The sequence below is a fragment of the Nerophis lumbriciformis genome, linkage group LG19 (genome assembly GCF_033978685.3).
Source record: "Nerophis lumbriciformis linkage group LG19, RoL_Nlum_v2.1, whole genome shotgun sequence".
Classification (NCBI taxonomy): domain Eukaryota; kingdom Metazoa; phylum Chordata; class Actinopteri; order Syngnathiformes; family Syngnathidae; genus Nerophis; species Nerophis lumbriciformis.
This window is the reverse complement of record NC_084566.2, coordinates 16,380,103-16,405,881: the sequence shown is the minus strand read 5'-3', so window position 1 is coordinate 16,405,881 and position 25,779 is coordinate 16,380,103. Positions and strand designations below refer to the sequence as shown.

Sequence of the window (25,779 nt, the reverse complement as noted above, 5' to 3'; positions counted from 1 at the left end):
ATATGACGTGTCGGACACGTGTTGGTCATACAGGTGTTGTCCAGGTGTACCTCATGAACAGAGCTGTCAATGTTCCCCGCAGGTCATGTTCAGTTTAGAGAAGAAGAAATTCCGACTGGTGGTGGACGGCATCCGAGCACAGGACGGTCAGCTGACTGTAGAAGACTTGGCGTCAATGAAGCACTTCATGCCGCCTGTGTTCCTGGGTAGTGCGCCCGACTACCTCCACAAAGAGTTAAAGGTATTAGCGTTCCGTCATCACTCGTCTCTGTTGTACTCACAGATTTGTCATTTTTGACTTCTAGTCCAAGTCCCTGCCCAGGCAAACCGTGTCAGGCTGTGTCCGCAATTTTAAAATGAACGGCGCACCGATGTTGCATCCGACCACCAATCTTGGAGCAGGACCCTGTTTTGAGGGCCACACCCAGAGAGGGGCCTACTTCTCAGGGAATGGAGCGTATGTCATCATCAGTGAGTTCATGAAATATTGCCTCATATATACTGTTTTTCTGGACTATAAGGCGCATCTTCCATCTTCTTAATGTAACTGCACATTGTCCTTCAAATAAACAAAATACAAAATACTTCAAATCCTTTTTTTTCCTCAAAACTCGACAGTGTGCGCCTAATGTACGAAATAATTTTGGTTTTGCTTACCGACCTCGAAGCTAATTTATTTGGTACATGGTGTAATGAAAAGTGTGACCAGTAGATGGCAGTCACACACAAGAAATATGTGTAAACTGCAATGTTACTCAAGTAAACAACACCAAAATGTTATATGTTCCATTGAAACTATAGAACATTACACACGGCGCTCAAAAATCTATCAAAATGTTTTAGTACGACTTTTGGTAAGCTATGAAGCCGCACCGCTTGATGGATTGTCGGCGCATTAAACATACGAGTGCGCCTTATAATCCGGTGCGCCCTATGGTCCGGAAAATACGGTACTAGAACCGTACATGTTACAGCTACTACTGTACGTTCTAACTTGAATAATGATGTGCAGTGCATGAGAAAGTGGAAAACATAGCTCTCTTTGACCACGTGGTCAATTATTAACAACAACACAGCAGCAACAGAGCCAATGTTGTTATAGCGGCAAGGAGCAAACTGCTCAGTCAGCGTGAAATTATGGGCCTCCATATCCAAGACTCTTAAAGGGCCACCCCAAACCCCTCCCATATACACACACTTAGGGCCTGATTTATAAAACGTTTGTTTGTACTAAAACCCGTGCAAACCTGATAGCACATGCAAAACTACTCTGCAAATATCATTATTTAGAATGTGATTCATCAACACTCACCACCGTTTTGCGAGCATTGTTTTGCGTTTTATTTAGCACGTTTAAAAAGGATTCACAAACTTGAACCCTTTTTTTTTGTTTTTTGACATAGGATTATTTATGTATTTAATATTTGTTTACTTACTGTGGTATATTATGTATTTATTATTTTATTTATTATTTATTTGGCCTGAAATAACTGAAAACATGTTTTGTATTCTAGTTTCTTCAAAATAGCCAACCTTTGCTCTGATTACTGCTTTGCACACTCTTGGCATTCTCTCGATGAGCTTCAAGAAAGAGGTAGTCACCTGAAATGGTTTTCACTTCACAGGTGTGCTTGAAGCTCATCGAGAGAATGCCAAGAGTGTGCAAAGCCGTAATCAGAGCAAAGGGTGGCTATTTTGAAGAAACTAGAATATTAAACATGTTTTCAGTTATTTCACCTTTTTTTGTTAAGTACATAACTCCACATGTGTTCATTCATAGTTTTGATGCCTTCAGTGACAATCTACAATGTAAATAGTCATGAAAATAAAGAAAACGCATTGAATGAGAAAGCGTGTCCAAACTTTTGGCCTGTACTGCACATTTTAAATTGCTTCATTACACAATTATTTATTGTTATATATCTTTACGTGCACTGTAAGAAAAACATGTAGATTTTAAAGGAAAGTTTTGCTGCCGAAATTTTACCATAAAATGTACCATGTTTTTTACAATGTATACTGTAAATGTAAATGGGAAAACAGTACCACTGTTTCACTGTAAAATCTACAGTCGTTGTTTTTGCGGTGTATTACTGTAAATGGAAAAACAATATTACACATTTTTTGACATGTGTTTTTACGGTAAAATTCTGGCAACCGAGCTCCCAGTTTTTTACCGAAAAATAAATGAAAAAAGTTGCTTCAAAATCATGAATCAAGCAGATATTTAAGTACTTATTTTAATTTTTGGAATGTGTAATAATATAATATTTGTTGCAATATTAGATTAAGTTTAAAATGTGTGAAATTGCATACAGTACATGTATTTTTTTCTGTCAAAATAGAAAGTTGACTACATTTAGAAACAAATAGACGCATGGTATTTCCAAGCCTTTGCGGGCCACATAAAATGAGGGGGTGGGCCAGATATGGCCCCCGGGACCTGAGTTTGGCTCATGTGATATAGCAGTCCTCGGCAATTATTTTGACTCGGGCGACCAAATTTAAAGGAAAAAAATGTGTCTGGAGGCCGGTATATCTATTTTTAGGAACACTGATACAAAACCTCACAATAATTGAAAGCTAAAAACGTTATGACAGACCGCCTTAAAAACAGAATGGAATTTTTTTTTTTTTTACTGAATGAGACACCCAGAATGTACATGAAAATAAAGAATGTGGGATTTACAATATTAACTATAAACGATAAAACACTGAATATTTACAACATATGAACGTTACCCCCCTCCTGATCGACATATTTTACAATCAAGCGAAACGCAACAAAAATGCAACAAACACAGCCAAATATGAACGCGAAGTGTAAAAAAAAAAAACAGCTACAATCTGATACATCACTAAGCTGTAGAACTTTGTTGTAAAAATCTCTTTGCGCGTCTGTCCCTGACACCCACATTTTCAGGCTGGCCACTCTGGAAACACTCTGTGGAAACACTCCCCACCCACACCGCTTGGTGCCTCGTCTGAGCTGCTGTGACTTAGATTACCGTAGAAACTAATTAGATTACCATAGTAACTAATTAGATTACCATAGTAACTAGTATATCATGCAAAAGCGCAGATTCCAACCATTGAAATACTGTGTATAGTTCAAGACTTCCGGTCATTAGAAAACATCACTGCACATCATAATGGCAGCTACAGTTTCCATCTTAAAGATCTAAAACAATTATTTGGAAATGTCCTTCGTGCCAGATTGAAAAATTTAACGGGCCGCATGTGGCCCCGGGCCTTAATTTGCCCAGGGCTGAGATATAGGATAATACTACTGCACTTTAAATTTTGATATTTATAATACGTTACTTTTATAATTAATTATTACAAGTACTGTAATTATTTTAGGTCTCAACTAGTTTGCTATCTAAAGAAGTTGAGCGACTGTGCATCCATGCAGCATTTAATACAATAAAGATTGACATAAACATAAAAGAATAACGACTTCTTCGCGGATTCCAGATGACTCGTTTGCCGTGGGATCAAGTTTCGAGTTGCTGTTCAACATCCGACCGAGGACGCCGACCGGACTCCTGTTACACGTCGGTGATGCTCAGCAAGACCTGACCTCTTGGGGTCACTATATCAGTATCTACCTGCTCGATGGAGAGGTGAGGCCTCACGCCGTGAATATTTTTACAATGGATCACTAAAAATGGCCCGTGATAATAACAAACCTGAAGTAAACATAACTTGATTGATGGTCCGACACTCAGACGTGACTTTTAGGAAGTGTCTGCCAAGCGACAACGCGGCACGAGACAACGCGGCACGAGACAACGTGACGCTAGCTTTTACCACCTTCTTGTTCATTTAGGTGGTAGCACGAGTGAACAACGGCAAAGGGGAATTTGCGGCGTCCGTGCGGCCAAAAACTCCTCTCTGCGATGGAATGTTTCATAAAATATCAGGTAAAATTCACTGTCAGCGCATAATTACAAAAACTGTACATGCTGTACATACAGTATGACATGCTTTGTACCACAGTCATCAAGAGGAAACATGTTGTCCAGCTGCACGTGGACACAGTGGACACGTACAAGATAGGACCGCCGTCCCCCGTCACCACCAGCAGCAAGTATCCCCTTTATGTGGGGGGCTTCCCTGGTGAGTCAATTTTGACTTGACAGGCAATGATGGGCAAGCTACTTGGAAAATGCAGTAAGCTAAATTACAAGTTACTCTTGATTAAATGTAGCTAAACTACAGGGGAAGCTATCCTAAGAGAATTGTAGCAAGCTTCACAGCAAAAGTAACTTGCTACATCAAAGCTACATTACATATTAATGTTAATGTAATTGAGAGTGTACAAATATTACTATTAACTATCTGTCATTTAGCTAGGGACATCCTACAACTACCTCTAGGGGTCCCCGAACCCCACTGTATGTATTTATTTAGTTTGCCTTTTCTTTGGCCCACCCCTATATTGTTATTTATTTTCTTTACATACAGTAAAAAACAGAATCCATTCTATACCATGACAACTGTTTGGGAACAGTTGGGAATGGTTATGTGCAGTAAAACTTTTCATGAACTCAATTCACCTTAATGTGTTTTGTTAAATGTGTGTTGGGCGTCTTAGATCAGGGGTCCCTAAACTACGGCCCCCCAACGTCCAAAATCCGGCCCGCGGGAAGTCCCAAGTTAATTTTTTTTTTTTTTTTTTTTAATTTGGCCTTACTAGTCCATTTTCTACTGTCTCCTAGCCACTCAGGCAAATCCTATTGTCTAAAAATGCATTTTACCATCGATAACGTGACATGCAGCAAGTGCGCTCTTTAAGTCAATTAGTGTGCGAGGAATATATATGTATGAATACATATATATATAAATATATATATATATAAATGTATATATATATATATATATATATATATATATATATATATATATATATATACATATATATATATATATATATATATATATATATGTGTATATATATATATATATATATATGTATATATATATATATATATATATATATATATATATATATATATATATATATATATATATATATATATATATATATATGTATGTGTGGGAAAAAAAATCACAAGACTACTTCATCTCTACAGGCCTGTTTCATGAGGGGTTCCCTCAATCATCAGGAGATCTCCTGATGATTGAGGGAACCCCTCATGAAACAGGCCTGTAGAGATGAAGTAGTCTTGTGATTTTTTTCCCCCACACATACATATATTGCGCTCTACTACGGTATCGAGCACTATTTTTTGGATAACCTTATTAAGACATATCTATATATATATATATATATATATATATATATATATATATATATATATACACATATATATATATATATATACACACTCCTCTCTGAGCTGCCACCTTAACGTGGTAGAGGAGTTTGCGTGTCCCAATGATCCTAGGAGCTATGTTGTCCGGGGGCTTTATGCCCCCTGGTAGGGTCTCCCAAGACAAACTGGTCCTAGGTGAGGGATCAGACAAAGAGCAGCTCGAAGACCTCCATGAATAATAAAAAACAAGGACCCAGATTTCCCTCGCCCGGACGCGGGTCACCGGGGCCCCCCTCTGGAGCCAGGCCCGGAGGTGTGGCACGATGGCGAGCACCTGGTGGCCGGCCTGTCCCCATGGGGCCCGGCCGGGCACAGCCCGAAGAGGCAACGTGGGTCCCCCCTCCAATGGGCTCACCACCCATAGCAGGGGTCATAGAGGTCGGGTGCGATGTGAGCTGGGCGGCAGCCGAAGGCAGGGCACTTGGCGGTCCGATCCTCGGCTACAGAAGCTAGCTCTTGGGACGTGGAACGTCACCTCGCTGGGGGGGAAAGAGCCTGAGCTAGTGCGCGAAGTGGAGAAGTTCCGGCTAGATATAGTCGGACTCACTTCGACGCACAGCAAGGGCTCTGGAACCAGTTCTCTCGAGAGGGGCTGGACTCTCTTCCACTCTGGCGTTGCCGGCAGTGAGAGGCGACGGGCTGGGGTGGCAATTCTTGTTTCCCCCCGGCTCAGAGCCTGTACGTTGGAGTTCAACCCGGTGGACGAGAGGGTAGCTTCCCTCCGCCTTCGGGTGGGGGAACGGGTCCTGACTGTGGTTTGCGCTTACGCGCCAAACCGCAGTTCAGAGTACCCACCCTTTTTGGATTCACTCGAGGGAGTACTTGAGAGTGCTCCCCCGGGTGATTCCCTCGTGCTACTGGGGGACTTCAATGCTCATGTTGGCAACGACAGTGAAACCTGGAGAGGCGTGATTGGGAAGAATGGCTGCCCGGATCTGAACCCGAGCGGTGTTTTGTTATTGGACTTTTGTGCCCGACACAGATTGTCCATAACGAACACCATGTTCAAACATAAGGGTGTCCATATGTGCACTTGGCACCAGGACACCCTAGGCCGCAGTTCCATGATCGACTTTGTAGTTGTGTCATCGGATTTGCGGCCTCATGTTTTGGACACTCGGGTGAAGAGAGGGGCGGAGCTTTCTACCGATCACCACCTGGTGGTGAGTTGGCTGCGATGGTGGGGGAGGATGCCGGACAGACCTGGCAGGCCCAAACGCATTGTGAGGGTTTGCTGGGAACGTCTGGCAGAGTCTCCTGTCAGAGAGAGTTTCAATTCCCATCTCCGGAAGAACTTTGAACATGTCACGAGGGAGGTGCTGGACATTGAGTCCGAATGGACCATGTTCCGCGCCTCTATTGTCGAGGCGGCTGATTGGAGCTGTAGCCGCAAGGTAGTTGGTGCTTGTCGTGGCGGTAATCCTAGAACCCGTTGGTGGACACCGGCGGTGAGGGATGCCGTCAAGCTGAAGAAGGAGTCCTATCGGGTTCTTTTGGCTCATAGGACTCCTGAGGCAGCGGACAGGTACCGACAGGCCAAGCGGTCTGCGACTTCAGCGGTCGCAGAGGCAAAAACTCGGACATGGGAGGAGTTCGGGGAAGCCATGGAAAACGACTTCCGGACGGCTTCGAAGCAATTCTGGACCACCATCCGCCGCCTCAGGAAGGGGAAGCAGTGCAGTGTCAACACCGTGTATGGTGGGGATGGTGCTCTGCTGACCTCGACTGCGGATGTTGTGGATCGGTGGAGAGAATACTTCGAAGACCTCCTCAATCCTACCAGCACGTCTTCCTATGAGGAAGCAGGGCCTGTGGAATCTGAGGTGGGCTCTCCTATTTCTGGGGCTGAGGTTGCCGAGGTAGTTAAACAGCTCCTCGGTGGCAAGATGAGATCCGCCCGGAGTTCCTTAAGGCTCTGGATGTTGTGGGGATGTCTTGGTTGACAAGACTCTGCAACATCGCGTGGACATCGGGGGCGGTACCTCTGGATTGGCAGACCGGGGTGGTGGTTCCTCTCTTTAAGAAGGGGAACCGGAGGGTGTGTTCCCACTATCGTGGGATTACACTCCTCAGCCTTACCGGTAAAGTCTATTCAGGTGTACTGGAGAGGAGGCTACGCCGGATAGTCGAACCTCGGATTCAGGAGGAACAGTGTGGTTTTCGTCCTGGTCGTGGAACTGTGGACCAGCTCTATACTCTCGGCAGGGTCCTTGAGGGTGCATGGGAGTTTGCCCAACCAGTCTACATGTGCTTTGTGGACTTGGAGAAGGCATTCGACCGTGTACCCTGGGAAGTCCTGTGGGGAGTGCTCAGAGAGTATGGGGTAACGGACTGTCTTATTGTGGCAGTTCGCTCCCTGTATAATCAGTGTCAGAGCTTGGTCCGCATTGCCGGCAGTAAGTCGGACACGTTTCCAGTGAGGGTTGGACTCCGCCAAGGCTGCCCTTTGTCACCGATTCTGTTCATAACCTTTATGGACAGAATTTCTAGGCGCAGTCAGGGCGTTAAGGGTATCTGGTTTGGTGGCTGCAGGATTAGGTCTCTGCTATTTGCAGATGATGTGGTCCTGATGGCTTCCTCCGGCCAAGATCTTCAGCTCTCACTGGATCGGTTCGCAGCCGAGTGTGAAGCGACTGGGATGGGAATCAGCACCTCCAAGTCCGAGTCCATGGTTCTCGCCCGGAAAAGGGTGGAGTGCCATCTCCGAGTTGGGGAGGAGATCTTGCCCCAAGTGGAGGAGTTCAAGTACCTCGGAGTCTTGTTCACGAGTGGGGGAAGAGTGGATCGTGAGATCGACAGGCGGATCGGTGCGACGTCTTCAGTAATGCGGACGCTGTATCGATCCGTTGTAGTGAAGAAGGAGCTGAGCCGGAAGGCAAAGCTCTCGATTTACCGGTCGATCTACGTTCCCATCCTCACCTATGGTCATGAGCTTTGGGTCATGACCGAAAGGACAAGATCACGGGTACAAGCGGCCGAAATGAGTTTCCTCCGCCGAGTGGCGGGGCTCTCCCTTAGAGATAGGGTGAGAAGCTCTGTCATTCGGGGGGAGCTCAAAGTAAAGCCGCTGCTCCTCCACATCGAGAGGAGCCAGATGAGGTGGTTCGGGCATCTGGTCAGGATGCCACCCGAACGCCTCCCTAGGAAGGTGTTTCGGGCACGTCCGACCGGTAGGAGGCCACGGGGAAGACCCAGGACACGCTGGGAAGACTATCTCTCCCGGCTGGCCTGGGAACGCCTCGGGATCCCCCGGGAGGAGCTGGACGAAGTGGCTGTGGAGAGGGAAGTCTGGGCTTCCCTGCTTAAGCTGCTGCCCCCGCGACCCGACCTCGGATAAGCGGAAGAAGATGGATGGATGGATGGATATATATACACACACATATAGACCCATATACATATATACACATATATATATATATATATATATATATATATATATATATATATATACATATATACACATATATACACATATACATATATATATACATATATATATATACACATGTATACACATATACATATATATATACATGGACAAATACATATACATAGACATATACATATATACACATTTATATATACATATACATATATACACACACACACATTTACATTATATATATATATATATATATATATATATATATATATATATATATATATATATATATATATATATATATATATATATATATATATATATATATATATATATAGATAGCGCGGCCCCCAGCCAAATTGTTTTACCCCAATGCGGCCCCGGAGTCAAAAAGTTTGGGGACCCCTGTCTTAGATGAAGAGAGCAGATATTATTTTGGTTTATAGAGTAAACAACTAAAAACTATGGTTTTGGGTATTGAAACTCTAAATGCATACATTTGTCTAAATATGGCCAAGGACACGCATTATTGTGGGTTTCCTGCAAATCATCTTCATCACTAAAAGAAAAATCTAATTTATGGGAGAGAATTCCTCTGCCATTTTTAAGTTGTTGTTTTTTTGTCGTCAGCTTGAAGCGTCCCTCTGTCTCTGACTCCCTCGTCGTCATGTGACATGAGTGCGTGACTGTTATAATTTTGCTTACTAGTTTTCATGACCCGCCTTTTCTTGCCTCTGATTGGCCAGTCCGTAATATCTCACCCTAATTTTAGCCAATTGTGACTCATCGTACGAACACCAACCAATCATCAGGGATTTTCTCCGTATGTAAGGATGTTCTCGTTCATCCAGATCATTGTATTTTCTCCATATTGTTTTGGGCCTGGATTCGCAGTCCATTTTCTCTCTTTTTTTTCTGTCAAAATTGAAAGAACAAATGCATTTAGTAAAAAATTAAAATAAGTATTTTATTGAAACCCATTTTTTCGAGCCTTTTGCGGGCCACATAAAATAATGTGGTGAGCCAGATCTGGCACCCGGGCCTTGAGTTTGACACCTGTGGTCAATAACAAGGTCAACCTAATGTAGGTGTTGTTAATGGAGGTCTTTTTGTACCAAAACAAAATACTAATTCAATTTGTGAAAATACAACAATTACGAATTCCCCAAAATGTGAAATTTAGTCTTAAATATTTTTTAAATGTTTGTATTTATTATTTTTATTATATTACTTACTATTTCAGTATTTACTGTAGTTCATGGTGTATATGACATTTATTTTATTAAATAATTGACAAGTCATATTTAATTTTAGCGTTTTGTCTATATGAGGTAACTTAATAATATTTGTTGTTCAGTGTAAGAACGCAATACAATTATGAAATAAATAATACAAAATAAGCAAAAGTCACAAATAAATGCAAAACAATAACAAGATAACAACAATTAGTAATAAAAATAACTGAACACCTATTTTTTTAAATGTAACATATAATTTGTGTTTTGAAAATTCCCCAAAATAAATACAAGTTATTATATAATTTAAGGTTTGAGTTATCCAATATTTCTAAAATCCTTACTGGAAAATGTTCCAATTTCACGGCAAACCACAGTTTTCCAAACTCATAAAACAGTGCTTTTATGGACCTTGCTTTGTGCACTGGGAAAATAAACGGGCTTTCTCATAACTTATCCCACATGGTAATTGTTTTAACAAAGTAACACGACGGAACATCACTGTCCAAAAAGGAATAGCAATGGTAATGTCAAGCCTACATCACTGATTAATTATAAAGGATTTTTTAAAGATGTGTATCTCAACACTTTTGTCAATGTACTGTCATGAAATAAAATTATCTTTGTGTTATTTTGCCAACCCCCCAAATAACACCCAAACTTGTCTCACTCTCTGCAGCCGACACGTCATCTCTGTTGACGCCGCCCGTCACCTCGTCCTTTGTGGGGTGCATCCAAGACATGAACCTCAATGGCGAGTCTGTATCGTTCACTAGGTTGTCCTCCGTGTTCGGCCCCGTCAACCTCAAAGACTGTCCGGGCTGAACTGCAGGAGGCCCTCACTGTGTCTTTTTTGGGACCAACCCCAAAGCCAACCATGATGTGCAATGTTTTACCAGGACAGAGAATGTGTGTGTAAGATTGTATATACCATGAAGTTTGTGTGAGTGTGTAATGGATGGATGTATTTATTCAAAAATCATGTACAACAACACCGACTCATCAATGCTATAATGAATATGTGATGGCTGCAGTGTACAAAACACAGCACTTTAAGAACAATCATGAGAGATATTTTATGTTGAATGGCGATGAAAAATAACTATTATTATTATTACAAAATGGAACCAAATATTTACAGTATACTAGAATACTTTGCAGTTGATGGTGCTCGTTTGATGTTATTTCCTTTCCTCATGTGTGATTTTGTCTGCTGCATCAGACTCCCATGGTTTTGATGATATTTTACATTTGCATTCCTTTTGCATGCATTTTTCCTCCATGTGGCTCTCCAAGCCAAAAACTGTCCTGCATTAAGTGGAGTTGGAAGACTAAAACGCTAAGAAATAACAGTGCATCACCCAGACAATGTTTACCTCGGAGTACAAAAAAAGTGATATGTTTTTTATTACTCGCATTCCTGTTTTGTGACCACTGGTGTGTACACTATTTTATCATACCTCCAATTAAATGTCTTTATAAATTCCATTTTGTGTACATCTTTGAACTAGTAGTAGGTAAAACTGAATGTGTAAATGATTTATAATATAACTGGAGTGACGTCATGCAACCAATCTCACGCCCATTGTGATGTTGCATTCAAATACTTTCAGGTGTTTCCTAACAGCATAGTACTTGGCGCGTTTACTTTTCCACATTTAAGAAGTACATTTCCAATCGAACGATCCATACTCTTGCTACGTGATGTTCGGTGCCTTTAAATAAAAATAAATAGCAGTAACAGTGGCAGTATTCCCTCATTTTTGCGAATGAGTCCTGTAGTGTATTTCGCAGGTTTACAAGCGAGATAATAATAATTCCAATTCTACCTGAAGGCAGCACACTTCCTTGTCTGGAACACAAACCAGCTGCGGACTGAGTGTCTGTCGACGGCACTACAATCAGCACTGTTGTGCGGCAAATAACGTCCATAAAATATACCTAATATCTAAAACAGTATTCATTTACTAGTCGTTTAAGGTACAAAATAGACATGGTTGCGTTAAATCCAGACTGCGTCTTCAGCTGAGAAAAGTCAACAAACAGCACGCGCGAGTGAGCCACTGCCTGACTCCTATCCGCCCACCAGCAGCCTTTCTCGGCCACATTGTGCTCGTCACCCCGGTGTTTGCTGCTGGTGGTGGCGGCCAGCCTTCTATGGCGGGCCCGATGGAAGCCGTCCGGGACACCGTGGAGGACGGCGAACAGGAGCCTGTCAACGACGCCGAGCTGGCCCTGAAAGGGATCAATATGCTTCTCAACAATGGATTCAAGGAGAGCGACACGCTGTTCAGAGCGTACAGGTGAGTGTTGTATACTACATCAAACTATGTATATACAGGTGAGTGTTGTATACTACATCAAACTATGTATATGGCTGCCTTATCGTTACTGACTACTTGTGTAACGTGTAGGCGCCCACCTGCGTTACACCTGTCTAGTTGGGCTACATTTGTCTTTTGCAAGTGACTATTTGTGCTACATTTAGTATTCCTGTGTTGCACAAGTTTTGCAGAGATGAAAATATTGTGAAATATTCTCTCTGCTACAAATTACTTTTTTTGTTACTGTTTGCCGCTGTCAGTTTCAGGGTCAAACAGGGGTTTGGGACAGGCTGTAACAAACCACTGCTGTATCCAACGTTACAATTCTTTCTGTATAGCACAGGCCTGGGCAATTATTTTGCCTCAGGGGGGCCAAATTTAGAGAAAAAAATGTGTCTGAACACATTTTAGAAACACTAATACAAAACCTCACAATAATGTCTGATTGAATGCTGAAAACGTTATGCCTTAAAAAAAAGGAGTGGATTTCTTTTTTTTTTTTACTGAATGAGACACCCAGAATGTACATGAAAATAAAGAATGAATGATTTACAATATTAACTATGAACGATAAAAAACTGAATATTGACAACATTATGAACGTCACACCCCCTCTCGATCCACATATTTTACAATCAAGCGAAACGCAACAAAAATGCAACAAACACAGCGAAATATGAACGCGAAAGATACAAAATAAACCCACCTACGATCTGATATATTACTAAGCTTTAGAACTTTAGAACCTTGATTTACCCATGTCTGGTATAGCATGTTTTCCTATTCCTATTTATGGACATTTAATTTGTCTATTTATTTTGTTAGCGTCTCTAAATTAGGAAAAAAATAGCCCTATTGTCTGTATAATGAGGGCGTTCTGCTGTTCTTTAAGGTTAGTCAAAAATCCTCTATATAACACCCCAGTGTTTTAGGAAAGATCTTATTCCCCTCCAAGTTTGTTTTTCTGAACTCGGGACGGTCTGGTGTCATTCCCGAGCCGGATTTGGCCCCCGGGCCGTCAGTTTAAGTGCCCTGCTGTATACTATAAACGAGTCCTTATGGTGTGGTACAAGTGTCTTATTGTAGCCTGCCTGTTTACTCTTGGCCCTGTAATGTGAGCCTGGGTTTGTATTTCTGTGTTAAGTCAGTGCTGTGTCTTACATCAGTCCTTTTGTATTAGAAATTACTTTATACTATGTGTTGTGGCCACATTTCCTGGTGGTCGCTGGAGGGATAAGAATGGGTCTTTGTTTCTTTGAATGATGCGAGTAATTTTGAAGTGGGTTTAAAAAAAAAAAGGAGAAGAAATATGAATATGATGATAAAGGGAAGTAATAAAATAACATATACCATATTTTCCGGACCATAGGGTGCACCTGATTATAAGTCACACTGCCAATGAGCTGGTATATTCAAGTCTATTTTCATACAAAAGGCGCACCGGATTATAAGACGCATTAAAGGGGTCATCCATCCATCCATCCATCCATCTTATGATTTTTTTTCTACATTCAAAACACTTCCTTGTGGTCTCTACATAACATGTAATGGTAGATATTTGGTCCAAATGTTGCACAGATTGTTTTACCTACCATCCTCAAGCCGCTTTCTGACCGTCTCTAATGGATGCCCCGTTTTGTGGGCGGTCTTATTTACGTGGCTCCACTTCAACAGCAGCGTCTCCCTGTCATCTTTGTTGTACAGGTAGTTTTTAGCGCTTCCACAGCGAGTCTACTGACAGATATGTTAGAACTGTATGCTACTTTGTATTAGAAATGACCACAGCGGAGGATGAATGCCCCACAACAACAGGATAGAGAAAAAGATGGAGCTTATTGGTGTCAGCGCAGACTACAATGGCAGACTTGCGCAAATTTCCTGGACTTATGGAGATCCCTAATACACATCGGCAGGTACCAATAGGTAAGAAAAATGGTTTTGCGTAATGCAAAACAAAACGCCAGATAAAGTCTCCTAATAGGTGCTGTTTTTGGGTCCTCATACATACATCCTAATAATACCTGTCGGTTGAAGCACAGTACCGGTGATTAGGGTAGTTGTAAACCTCTGCGTTCTATCAAGCGATGCGGCTTCGTAGCTTACCAAAGTCGTACTAAAACATTTTGACAGATTTTTGAGCGTTGTGTATAATTTTCTATATTCTAAATGAAACAAAGTTTTGGTGTTGCTTGCCAGCGTCATCTTGCAGTCCACACATATATACTGCCATCTACTAATCACACTTATCATTACACAATGTACCAAATAAAATTGCTTCAAGGTCGGTAAGCACAACTAGAATTAGATCGTACATTACGTCCTCTGGTTTATAAGGTGCACCCTCGATTTTTGAGAAATTGAGTGCGCCTTAGTCTTAAAAATACGGTAAGAGTCAAATAAAGCGGTAAACAAATAGTGTGACACCCCAAACGTATCCTCTCCTCAGCCTCATTCACAGGTTAATATGCTCTCCTTAAATATCTAATATTGCACACACCCACCTATAACCATGTGACCTACATTGTGACACACACACACACACACACACACACACACACACACACACACACGCACGCACGCACGCAGGCAGGCACACGCACTGTTCCTCAAACCCCTAATTCTTTACATGAGCTTAGTTTACATATAGATTCCAATGGTACAAGTTTGCATATGGGTGTTTTTGGCTGTCTTCTTTCATTGCTACAGCATCCCTCCTACTCGTATTATTTACGTTACAATACATGCAAACCTACGTCACAAGTAGGGATGTCAAAAAAAAAGATTTTGTAATTAATCGCAATTCCTATTTGTAACTATTCCTAATCGATAAAAAAAAAATCTTTTTTTTTTTTTGTCCTGTCCAGCCAAATTATATTGTTGATGTAGATGCCCATGTCTTCTGTACAGATTTACTTAAGAAAAGAGAAGTGTGGGATACTTCTCGTCTTATTTGTTAAATTATTAACAATGAATTGTTTGAGTAGAATTTTATTTAAAAAAAAAACTGTTTTCTTTTAAGTAAAATAGAAATACATCAGAGCTGTTTATTTATTTTTTAGAGGAATGTAGTTAATCATATAACTAGCACCCAATGTTGTTGATTTTGAATCAATAATTATTTTTAATTCGACAATTGGTTTGTTTCTCCCAAGAATCGAATCAAATCGTATTATGCCAAAAACATCCCGAGTTACAAGTGTCTGTGTTATTACTAGGGCTGTCAAAATGAACAAGTTAAAGTAGATTAATCCATTATCATTATTTTTCATATAAAAACATTTGAACTAGTGCTGTCAAATGATTTAAAAAGAAATCTGATTAATCTAACTTTTGAATTTGGATTATTCTTAAAAGTTTCTCCTACATGTAAATGATCAGGGCGCGGCGCCATTGCAAATTAAAATCCGCCACACAGGGACGGTGTGGCGCGGTTGGGAGAGTGGCCGTGCCAGCAACCTGAGGGTTCCTGGTTCAATCCCCACCTTCTACCAACCTCGTCACGTCCGTTGTGTCTTTGAGCAAGACACTTCACCCTTGCTCCTGATGGGTCGTGGTTAGGGCCTTGCATGGCAGCTCCCGCCATCAGTGTGTAAATGTGTGTGTGAATGGGTGAATGTGGAAATAGTGTCAAAGTTGATCAACCGTGCGATTGTCTGGAGTCCCTGTGGTAAGACTTCCCCAACCACAGCACGCGCACAGCCCCGCTTTGCACTCCAGCCCAACTGACCCAGCCCCTAGGGCCAATCCTTCTTCTGAAGTTACGGACCTGACTTGCCGACCTACTGGAGATTGGAGACTGCTGTGGCGATTGCTTGAAGACTGCAAGAGAAGTTCAGCTATGTAATTTTATGTTTACATTTCATTGACTAAATATGTGCTAGAATGCGTTCAACTTTTGTTCAGAATCCGCTACTTTCACGACAGCTGACGTGACTTTCTTCTCATTCATTCGTAGCATAGAGTGGGTTGTTCCACTGCAGCCTAACTAGGCAGTCATTGAATAAATACTTTGCTTTGTCTCGCCTACGCAAGTAAAGCGTCTCTGGAAGTGAATGAGAAGTGGGCTCGCCGGGCTTCCACATGATAATTGGATGATCGGTCTGAATTCCTCTTTGATTGACAGCAAAATTGAATATAAAACACTGCCGAAGCATGTTTCAGTTTTCATTCATGTTCATATGGAGTATTTTACAATCTTTTAAGTGACTTTTTCTTTTTTTAAACTAGCATCTTTATATCTTGCATCTGTTATTGGCGGCTGTACTCATGTTTAGACAATAGCTGAATATGAGCTTGTAAGACCTACAGTTACTGCCACTGCTGTACAGCCTGTGTTACATTGCACAATAATAACAAATATAAAAATGGAGCTAAACCATATAAGACAAACTGTTAATACCAATTATATAATTTCATTTATATAATGCCAGTAAAACAGATTTGTTAAGTGTATGTGCATCATCAACAGTTATGCAAATTATATGATGACATATTGATAACTCCATCGCAACAAGTATATTGGCAAGCTGGGGGAAACCGTTATTATATGCTTCATAATTTAAATGGACTTAAAAAAGGCCAATAGTGAAATTTTTTTGTCTGTATGTCATACAGAAACATTTTTTTAAGTTTTGCTGAAATGCATGTGCTTAAAACCTTTGTAACAGTTTAACTAATGTCGAGTCACGGTTTATTTTGAAGATAAATTTGAAACCTGTGGGTGAATTATGTAAACCCACTACAGTTTGTAGCGCTTTGATAGCTAGTCTACTGACAGATATAAGTAAGAACTTTACGCTACTTTATATTAGAAATGGCAACAGCGGAAGATGAATGCCACATAAGAAGGTAGAGAACAAGAAGAAGCTTATCGACTACGGACGCGCTCAAATTTTCATTACTTATGCAGATCCCAAATACAGATCAGCAGGTACCAGAAGGTAAGAAAAGTTGGTTTTGCATGATATTGCGAAACAAAACGCCAGATAATGTCTGCTAATAGGTGCCATTTTCGGTCCTTATACACACACCATAGTAATACTTGTATGTTTAATGCGCCAACAATCCATCAAACGGTGCTGCTTCATAGCTTACCGAAGTCTTACTAAAAACGTTTTGACAGATTTTTGAGCGCTGTGTGTAATGTTCTTTATTCTCAATGGAACATTTAAAGTTTTGGTGTTGTTTACTGGCGTCAGCTTGCAGTTTACACGTATCTCTTATGTGTGACTGCCATCTACTGGTCACACTTGTCATTACACCATGTACCAAATAAAATAGCTTCGAGGTCAGTAAGCACAACCAGAATTATTCCGTACATTAAGCGCACCGGGTTATAAGGCGCACTGTCGATTTTTGAGAAAATGAAAAGATTTTAAGTGTGCTTTATAGTCTGAAAAATACGGTAAGTAACCCATCTGCAGGGGCAGAATGACTTAAAATCCCTGAAGTGCTCAGGTAATGCATTTCGGGCAGTTTGTCTCAAGTAGTGCTTGTGCAAATGGGCAGTTGATCCGGTAGTCAATATGGAAGACGCTTACCAGCACGTTGGCCCTCTTGATGGGAAATTGGAGTACAAACGCAACAGTCGACTGACAAAGTATCATGCACATTCTGCAGGAGCTTTCTATTCACCAAAACACTTTAATCCTAAAATACAACAATGATAGCACAAAAGGAGTGAGAGATCCACATTAATGGGGATAAATGTTTTTTTTTTGTTAAAGCTGTTGAATAAACATTAAAGGCCTACTGAAATGAGATTTTCTTATTTAAACGGGGATAGCAGGTCCATTTTATGTGTCATACTTGATAATTTCGCGATATTGCCATATTTTTGCTGAAAGGATTTAGTAGAGAACATCGACGATAAAGTTCGCAACTTTTGGTCGCTGATAAAAAAAGCCCTGCCTGTACCGGAAGTAGCAGACGAGTAGCGTGACGTCACAGGTTGTGGAGCTCCTCACATCTGCACATTGTTTACAATCATGGCCACCAGCAGCGAGAGCGATTCGGACCGAGAAAGCGACGATTTCCCCATTAATTTGAGCGAGGATGAAAGATTTGTGGATGAGGAAAGTGAGAGTGAAGGACTAGAGGGCAGTGGGAGCGATTCAGATAGGGAAGATGCTGTGAGAGGCGGGTGGGACCTGATATTCAGCTGGGAATGACTAAAACAGTAAATAAACACAAGAAGATATACTCTATTAGCCACAACACAACCAGGCTTATATTTAATATGCCACAAATTAATACCGCATAACAAACACCTCCCCCCTCCCGTCCATATAACCCGCCAATACAACTCAAACACCTGCACAACACACTCAATCCCACAGCCCAAAGTACCGTTCACCTCCCCAAAGTTCATACAGCACATATATTTCCCCAAAGTCGCCAAAGTTACGTACGTGACATGCACATAGCGGCACGCACGTACGGGTAAGCGATCGAATGTTTGGAAGCCGCAGCTGCATGCGTACTCACGGTACCGCGTCTGCGCATCCAACTCAAAGTCCTCCTGGTAAGAGTCTCTGTTGTCCCAGTTCTCCACAGGCCAATGGTAAAGCTTGACTGTCATCTTCCGGGAATGTAAGCAATAAAACACCGGCTGTGTTTGTGTTGCTGCAGTCGGCCGCAATACACCGCTTCCCACCTACAGCTTTCTTCTTTGCTGTCTCCATTGTTCATTGAACAAATTGCAAAAGATTCACCAACACAGATGTCCAGAATACTGTGGAATTTTGCGATGAAAACAGACGACTTAATAGCTGGCCACCATGCTGTCCCAAAATGTCCTCTACAATCCGTGACGTCACGCGCTGACGTCATCATACCGAGACGTTTTCAGCAGGATATTTCGCGCAAAATTTAAAATTGCACTTTAGTAAGCTAACCCGGCCGTATTGGCATGTGTTGCAATGTTAAGATTTCATCATTGATGTATAAACTATCATACTGCGTGTTCGGTAGTAGTGGGTTTCAGTAGGCCTTTAAGTGCATGTACAGGTAAAAGCCAGTAAATTAGAATATTTTGAAAAACTTGATTTATTTCAGTAATTGCATTCAAAAGGTGTAACTTGTACATTATATTTATTCATTGCACACAGACTGATGCATTCAAATGTTTATTTCATTTAATTTTGATGATTTGAAGTGGCAACAAATGAAAATCCAAAATTCCGTGTGTCACAAAATTAGAATATTACTTAAGGCTAATACAAAAAAGGGATTTTTAGAAATGTTGGCCAACTGAAAAATATGAAAATGAAAAATATGAGCATGTACAATACTCAATACTTGGTTGGAGCTCCTTTTGCCTCAATTACTGCGTTAATGCGGCGTGGCATGGAGTCGATGAGTTTCTGGCACTGCTCAGGTGTTATGAGAGCCCAGGTTGCTCTGATAGTGGCCTTCAACTCTTCTGCGTTTTTGGGTCTGGCATTCTGCATCTTCCTTTTCACAATACCCCACAGATTTTCTATGGGGCTAAGGTCAGGGGAGTTGGCGGGCCAATTTAGAACAGAAATACCATGGTCCGTAAACCAGGCACGGGTAGATTTTGCGCTGTGTGCAGGCGCCAAGTCCTGTTGGAACTTGAAATCTCCATCTCCATAGAGCAGGTCATCAGCAGGAAGCATGAAGTGCTCTAAAACTTGCTGGTAGACGGCTGCGTTGACCCTGGATCTCAGGAAACAGAGTGGACCGACACCAGCAGATGACATGGCACCCCAAACCATCACTGATGGTGGAAACTTTACACTAGACTTCAGGCAATGTGGATCCTGTGCCTCTCCTGTCTTCCTCCAGACTCTGGGACCTCGATTTCCAAAGGAAATGCAAAATTTGCATGGTTGGGTGATGGTTTGGGGTGCCATGTCATCTGCTGGTGTCGGTCCACTCTGTTTCCTGAGATCCAGGGTCAACGCAGCCGTCTACCAGCAAGTTTTAGAGCACTTCATGCTTCCTGCTGCTGACCTGCTCTATGGAGATGGAGATTTCAAGTTCCAACAGGACTTGACGCCTGCACACAGCGCAAAATCTACCCGTGCCTGGTTTACGGACCATGGTATTTCTGTTCTAAATTGGCCCGCCAACTCCCCTGACCTTAGCCCCATAGAAAATCTGTGGGGTATTGTGAAAAGGAAGATGCAGAATGCCAGACCCAAAAACGCAGAAGAGTTGAAGGCCACTATCAGAGCAACCTGGGCTCTCATAACACCTGAGCAGTGCCAGAAACTCATCGACTCCATGCCACGCCGCATTAACGCAGTAATTGAGGCAAAAGGAGCTCCAACCAAGTATTGAGTATTGTACATGCTCATATTTTTCATTTTCATACTTTTCAGTTGGCCAACATTTCTAAAAATCCCTTTTTTGTATTAGCCTTAAGTAATATTCTAATTTTGTGACACACGGAATTTTGGATTTTCATTTGTTGCCACTTCAAATCATCAAAATTAAATGAAATAAACATTTGAATGCATCAGTCTGTGTGCAATGAATAAATATAATGTACAAGTTACACCTTTTGAATGCAATTACTGAAATAAATCAAGTTTTTCAAAATATTCTAATTTACTGGCTTTTACCTGTATATTCCCTTCTTTCTCAACTCTATTTAATGCAGAATGATAGATTAAAAAGGAATTACATTTAGCCGTGATTAATCTAAATTATTTTGCAGCAGCTATGATTAATCTGATTTAAAAAATGCTTAATCATTTGACAGCATTCATTTAACCCCAGCTAGGAAAAAAATCACCAGTCTTGGAGGATATTCTAGGCCTAAAAAAAAAATCAGATTTTCTCACAAAATTTTTTTGTCCTAGTTTTGCTTTTTATTTGATCAAAAACTAGTTGTTTGAAATGACACTGCATCTTTTAGTGAAATTCTAATTCAATTCAATCCATCCATCCATCCATCCATTTTCTACCGCTTAATCCCTTCCGGGTCGTGGGGGGCGCTGGAGCCTATCTCAGCTACAATCGGGCGGAAGGCGGGGTACACCCTGGACAAGTCGCCACCTCATCGCAGGGCCAACACAGAAAGACAGACAACATTCACACTCACATTCACACACTAGGGCCAATTTAGTGTTGCCAATCAACTTATCCCCAGGTGCATGTCTTTGGAGGTGGGAGGAAGCCGGAGTACCCGGAGGGAACCCACGCAGTCACGGGGAGAACATGCAAACTCCACACAGAAAGATCCCGAGCCCGGGATTGAACCCAAGACTACTCAGGACCTTCGTATTGTGAGGCAGATGCACTAATCCCTCTGCCACCGTGCTGCCCTCAATTCAATACAATTCAATTAAAAAAAACTTTATTTGTCCCCAGCGGGCAATTAAGAGGCACACAAAGCAATAAATGAGCAACAATTTCAAGTTAAACACAAAATTATACCGGGTAGTTAAATAAAAACATACACATACATTTGTAGGCATATATTATATAATAAGGTGATTGTGGTGCATGGCACATAATAGGACAACAGATTAAAAATATACTATCCCTACATAAATGGTATAATGAACGAAAAATAATAAAGGGACTAGCGCATGAAGTTCGCTGTTGGCGTAATAAGAAAATTATATACAATTTATATAATGTTGTTATTTTTAGACCAGATATAAATTGTACTTTTCATGCAATAGTTTTCAAATAACTAAATTAAAAGCTTCCTCTAGGAAGCAGAATTTCTGCTTGGATAAAATACTGTAGCATTGTACATTGCAATCTCCAACATTGAGATTAATAAGGTACAAATTTAAAACTTCTGTCTTGAAAAAAATACATTTGTAAATAAAAATGTAGCATTACACATTGCATGCAAATAAATAAACTCAAAATAATCAATACCGACACCAATAATTATTAAATAGTAATTCAAATGAATCAGATCAATAAAGTGCAAAATTAAAACTTCTGCTTTTAATAAAATACTTCTGTAAATAAAAATGTAGTATTGTGCATTGCATGCAAATACATAGTAAAGTAAATTGATTATTGAGATCGATGAAATACCTATATCATTTTCGTAAGTGGATAAACACACTATTCTAAGAATACTTCTTCCTCGCATGTTGCCGCAATTCTAAAGCACTGACGAGGCCTGGGTCCATAACAAATTTTGCTGAACAATGTATTGACCTTCAAATGATTGCCGTTAAATGATATTGTTGCCAGTGTTTTCTTGAGACCAAATTAACCACTGATGTAATGACAATACATAATAATTAAAGTATACTATTTCACATAAAATTAACTTGTATTTCTCAACATTGTAATTGAAATGTAAACTTTTAAATACCAAGTTAAAAAAACAAACACATAATTAAAATAAAATATACTGTCTGTAAGCAATATTTAGCATTTGAATAGAAAAGCACAACCAAAATCAATAAAATAGATTATGTCTCTGTTAAGGAGACAGTGAGGGTCTATCAAATATACATAATAAATAATGTTAACCAAAATGATTGTGGTTAACATTATTATTGTGGTATTGTTAAATCTGCTCAAAAAGTAATTATACACTCACTTATATTTTATTTTAACCAAGTTGTATTTTTTTAATAACTAAAATGAATAGACACAATATATTTTCTTGGCAGAGGAAACATCAAATATTGTTCTGGCTTCATAAGAGCCACAATCTTTCTATTTGTGTGTTTAAATATGTTTATCTTCTTCCATTTTAAATTGTAAAAAGTGATTAGTTGTTTCACTTCCGGTTTTTGTGACTTCCCGCGAGTTTCCTTCCTGTTGAACTGTCGATTACTTTGTGCATCAGCACATCTTTTGTGTTTAATGTGAACACTGTAGCTCACTTGCTTAGACAGTAATGTGTTTGTACAAGTTTAGATTGGGGAATGACGTTTCGTAATGGGGAAAGACGTTAATGTCTGTTGTTTACATGTTAGCATTTAAGCTAACTAGCAAGCCAGCGCCTGTTTGTCTGTCCGTATCTAAGTGCAGTTATGAATGACGGTTCTTTGATCATTTAAATTTATTACGGCAATACTAACCGTCTGGAGTTTTGAAGCAGTTATCCTTACTACCGTTTATTCGTAGCAAAAACGCCTGCAGCCGCATAAACAGATGCGAAAGACTGACCTCTCTCGAGTCGCCAAACATGCATATGAAAAACACAAACTTTGATATGAAAGTAAGAACCGCGGCACCGCCTCACCTCACAATCAAAGACACTTAATGAAGGACAAGATGATTCACCCCTTCTTTTCATTCCGTTAGGGCACAAACCCGCGCAGCTGATGAAAAGCGTGAATGCTCTTAAAGCATGCACATGGCGGTTTATCGACGCTGGAAAACTTACTGACTTAATTTTCATTTATCGTCGGTTTATTGACTTATCGAATATCTGCCTAGGCCTAGCACTGACAACACTTTTCTTTTCTTTGGAACAAACGTCTCGCTTTTGTTATCATTACCATTAGCCGTGTTTTGCTAGGCTTGTGGTTAGTGGTGGGGGAAATAATCGATTTTTGGATGCATTGCAATTCGGACATGGATGATTATAGAATCTGTTAGTAAACGTCAATAATCAATTTCTTTTTTGTAAATAAAGTAAAATTTGACTGAGTTCAGCGAGCCACCTCACCGAGAGATCCAACCAGCTCCTTTAATATAGGGCATTTATGTTCCAGTTTTGCACACATTTTCATTAATATAATAAATGTTGGAATTAATTATGTGAATTGTTTTTTTTTAAGTTGCAGGTGATAAATGCTTATTTAGTGAAACAAAAATAAATTTACATAAATCAAAGAAACATCAAAAATCGATTTTTAATCGAATCGTAGCTCCTGAATCGTAGTCGAATCCTGAGGGGCCCAAACATTCCCACCCTTACTTGTGGGTCTCCGCTAAGGATGTGAGAAGGCGGTGATGGCTACGGAAGCTAATGGGGGCAAAAATATATGTTGGAGTAAGAGGAGGAAAAACATATTTATTTATTTTTTAAATTGTCTGCAACAAAAAACTTGAATTTATCGATTAAATCGATATATCGCCCAAGCCGAGGATGTTCATTCAGCTGTTTATTTTTGTAGAAAAAAGCAGCTAATAGACATGACACACAACTATAGTCATTTCAAATGACAACTTTTTGGCTTTAAGAAAACATGTCCTGGAAAAACAAAATGCACAGCAAAACAAATAAAGAACAAATGGACGAATACGAACTGTAAGAAATCGTCTAAAGGAAATGAGATTTAAATACAACTAAATGAAGGCTGTCGTTAACAGCTGAACATAAAAAACAAGGTTCCAGTGGGTTAAGGAAAAACAATCGTGACCATGGATGTTTGGCTGAAGGTCATATCAAGTAATGAATTGCGAATCAGACAAGTTGATGATGCTGAAACGTTTGTTTGGTGCCGTTCCAATGAGATTTATGAAGACGACTGCCTGAAGAAAACGTGCTAATTTCCACAGTCATTGATGATATGGGGATGCATATCAGGTAATTGCTCTGGGGAGATGGCTGTCATCATTACATCTTCAATAAATGCACTAGTTATGTTGACATTTTGGACACATTTCTTATTCTGTCAATCGAAAGAATGTTTGGGGATGAGGAAATCATTTTTTCAGATGATAATGCATTTTGCCATAGAGTAAAAACTGAAAAACTTTTCCTTGAATAAAAATACACTAGGTCATGGCCTGAAAATAGTCCAGATCTCAATCCAATTAAAAAGCTGTGGTGGAAATTGACAAAAAAATGGTCCATGACAAGACCTCAACCTGCAAAGTGGATTTGACGAAAGCAATGAGATTATGTTGGAGCAAGATTGATGAAGAGTACAGTTTGTCTCCCTTCAATCCATGCGTCAGAAACCGCAAAGCCAGAAGTGGTGCAACAAAGTACTAGTGGTGTGTTGGTGTTGTTCAAAATAAATTGTTAATGACTCCCACAATTTATTTTCATGATTTATTTTCCTGTTTTTTAAAGCCTAAAAGTTGCCATTTGAAACAACTATAGTTTTGTGTAATGTCTATCAGTTTTTTTCATTTGAATAAACATCCTCCAAGTCTCGTGATTCCATAATTTTCTCAGGGTTTATAATTAAGCTAAGCTAAACACACAGTTGGCCATCTTTGTCAGGGTGGTGTGTGTACGGTCATAAGAAAAATTCATGTTGTTCAAACAGCCTTCAGCTAATGCTCACACAGTCCGTGCTGAGCTACTGATGTTCAAACAAGCTCCATGACTGCCAGAACATCCCATAATAATAATATACTGGTGTTCTCCGTGCATAAATTGACGATGCACTGCTTAGGAGTTCATAATGTAAACTATTACTGTAACTGAGAGACAATTTGGTGTTCCTTCTTTGATTCATGGTAGAGGCTAGGGATGTCCCGATCCGATATTTGGATCGGATCGGCCGCCGATATTTGCCAAAAAATGCGTATCGGCAAGGCCGATCCAGATCCAGTTTTAAAAAAACTCCGGTTTTCCAACG

At 40.4% G+C, this 25,779-nt stretch overlaps 2 protein-coding genes across 3 annotated transcripts in view; both read left to right on the top strand.

The window, feature by feature from the left end:
• The window catches only part of LOC133618787 (laminin subunit alpha-3-like), a 177,980-nt gene extending 166,533 nt beyond the window's left edge, over positions 1-11,447 (top strand). For both annotated transcript variants that reach the window (XM_061979497.2, XM_061979496.2), the window contains 6 exons: positions 83-241; positions 306-471; positions 3,478-3,626; positions 3,833-3,926; positions 4,003-4,122; positions 10,639-11,447. In XM_061979497.2, coding sequence (XP_061835481.1) covers positions 83-241; positions 306-471; positions 3,478-3,626; positions 3,833-3,926; positions 4,003-4,122; positions 10,639-10,784 — 834 coding nt within the window. In that variant the 3' untranslated portion in view covers positions 10,785-11,447. The remainder of the gene's footprint in view (positions 1-82; positions 242-305; positions 472-3,477; positions 3,627-3,832; positions 3,927-4,002; positions 4,123-10,638) is intronic.
• Positions 11,448-11,594: 147 nt separating this feature from the next.
• Positions 11,595-25,779, top strand: part of LOC133618789 (tetratricopeptide repeat protein 39C-like) — a 38,043-nt gene continuing 23,858 nt past the window's right edge. The window contains exon 1 of the mRNA XM_061979499.1: positions 11,595-12,262. Within this exon, the coding sequence (XP_061835483.1) occupies positions 12,117-12,262 (146 nt within the window). The 5' untranslated portion in view covers positions 11,595-12,116. The remainder of the gene's footprint in view (positions 12,263-25,779) is intronic.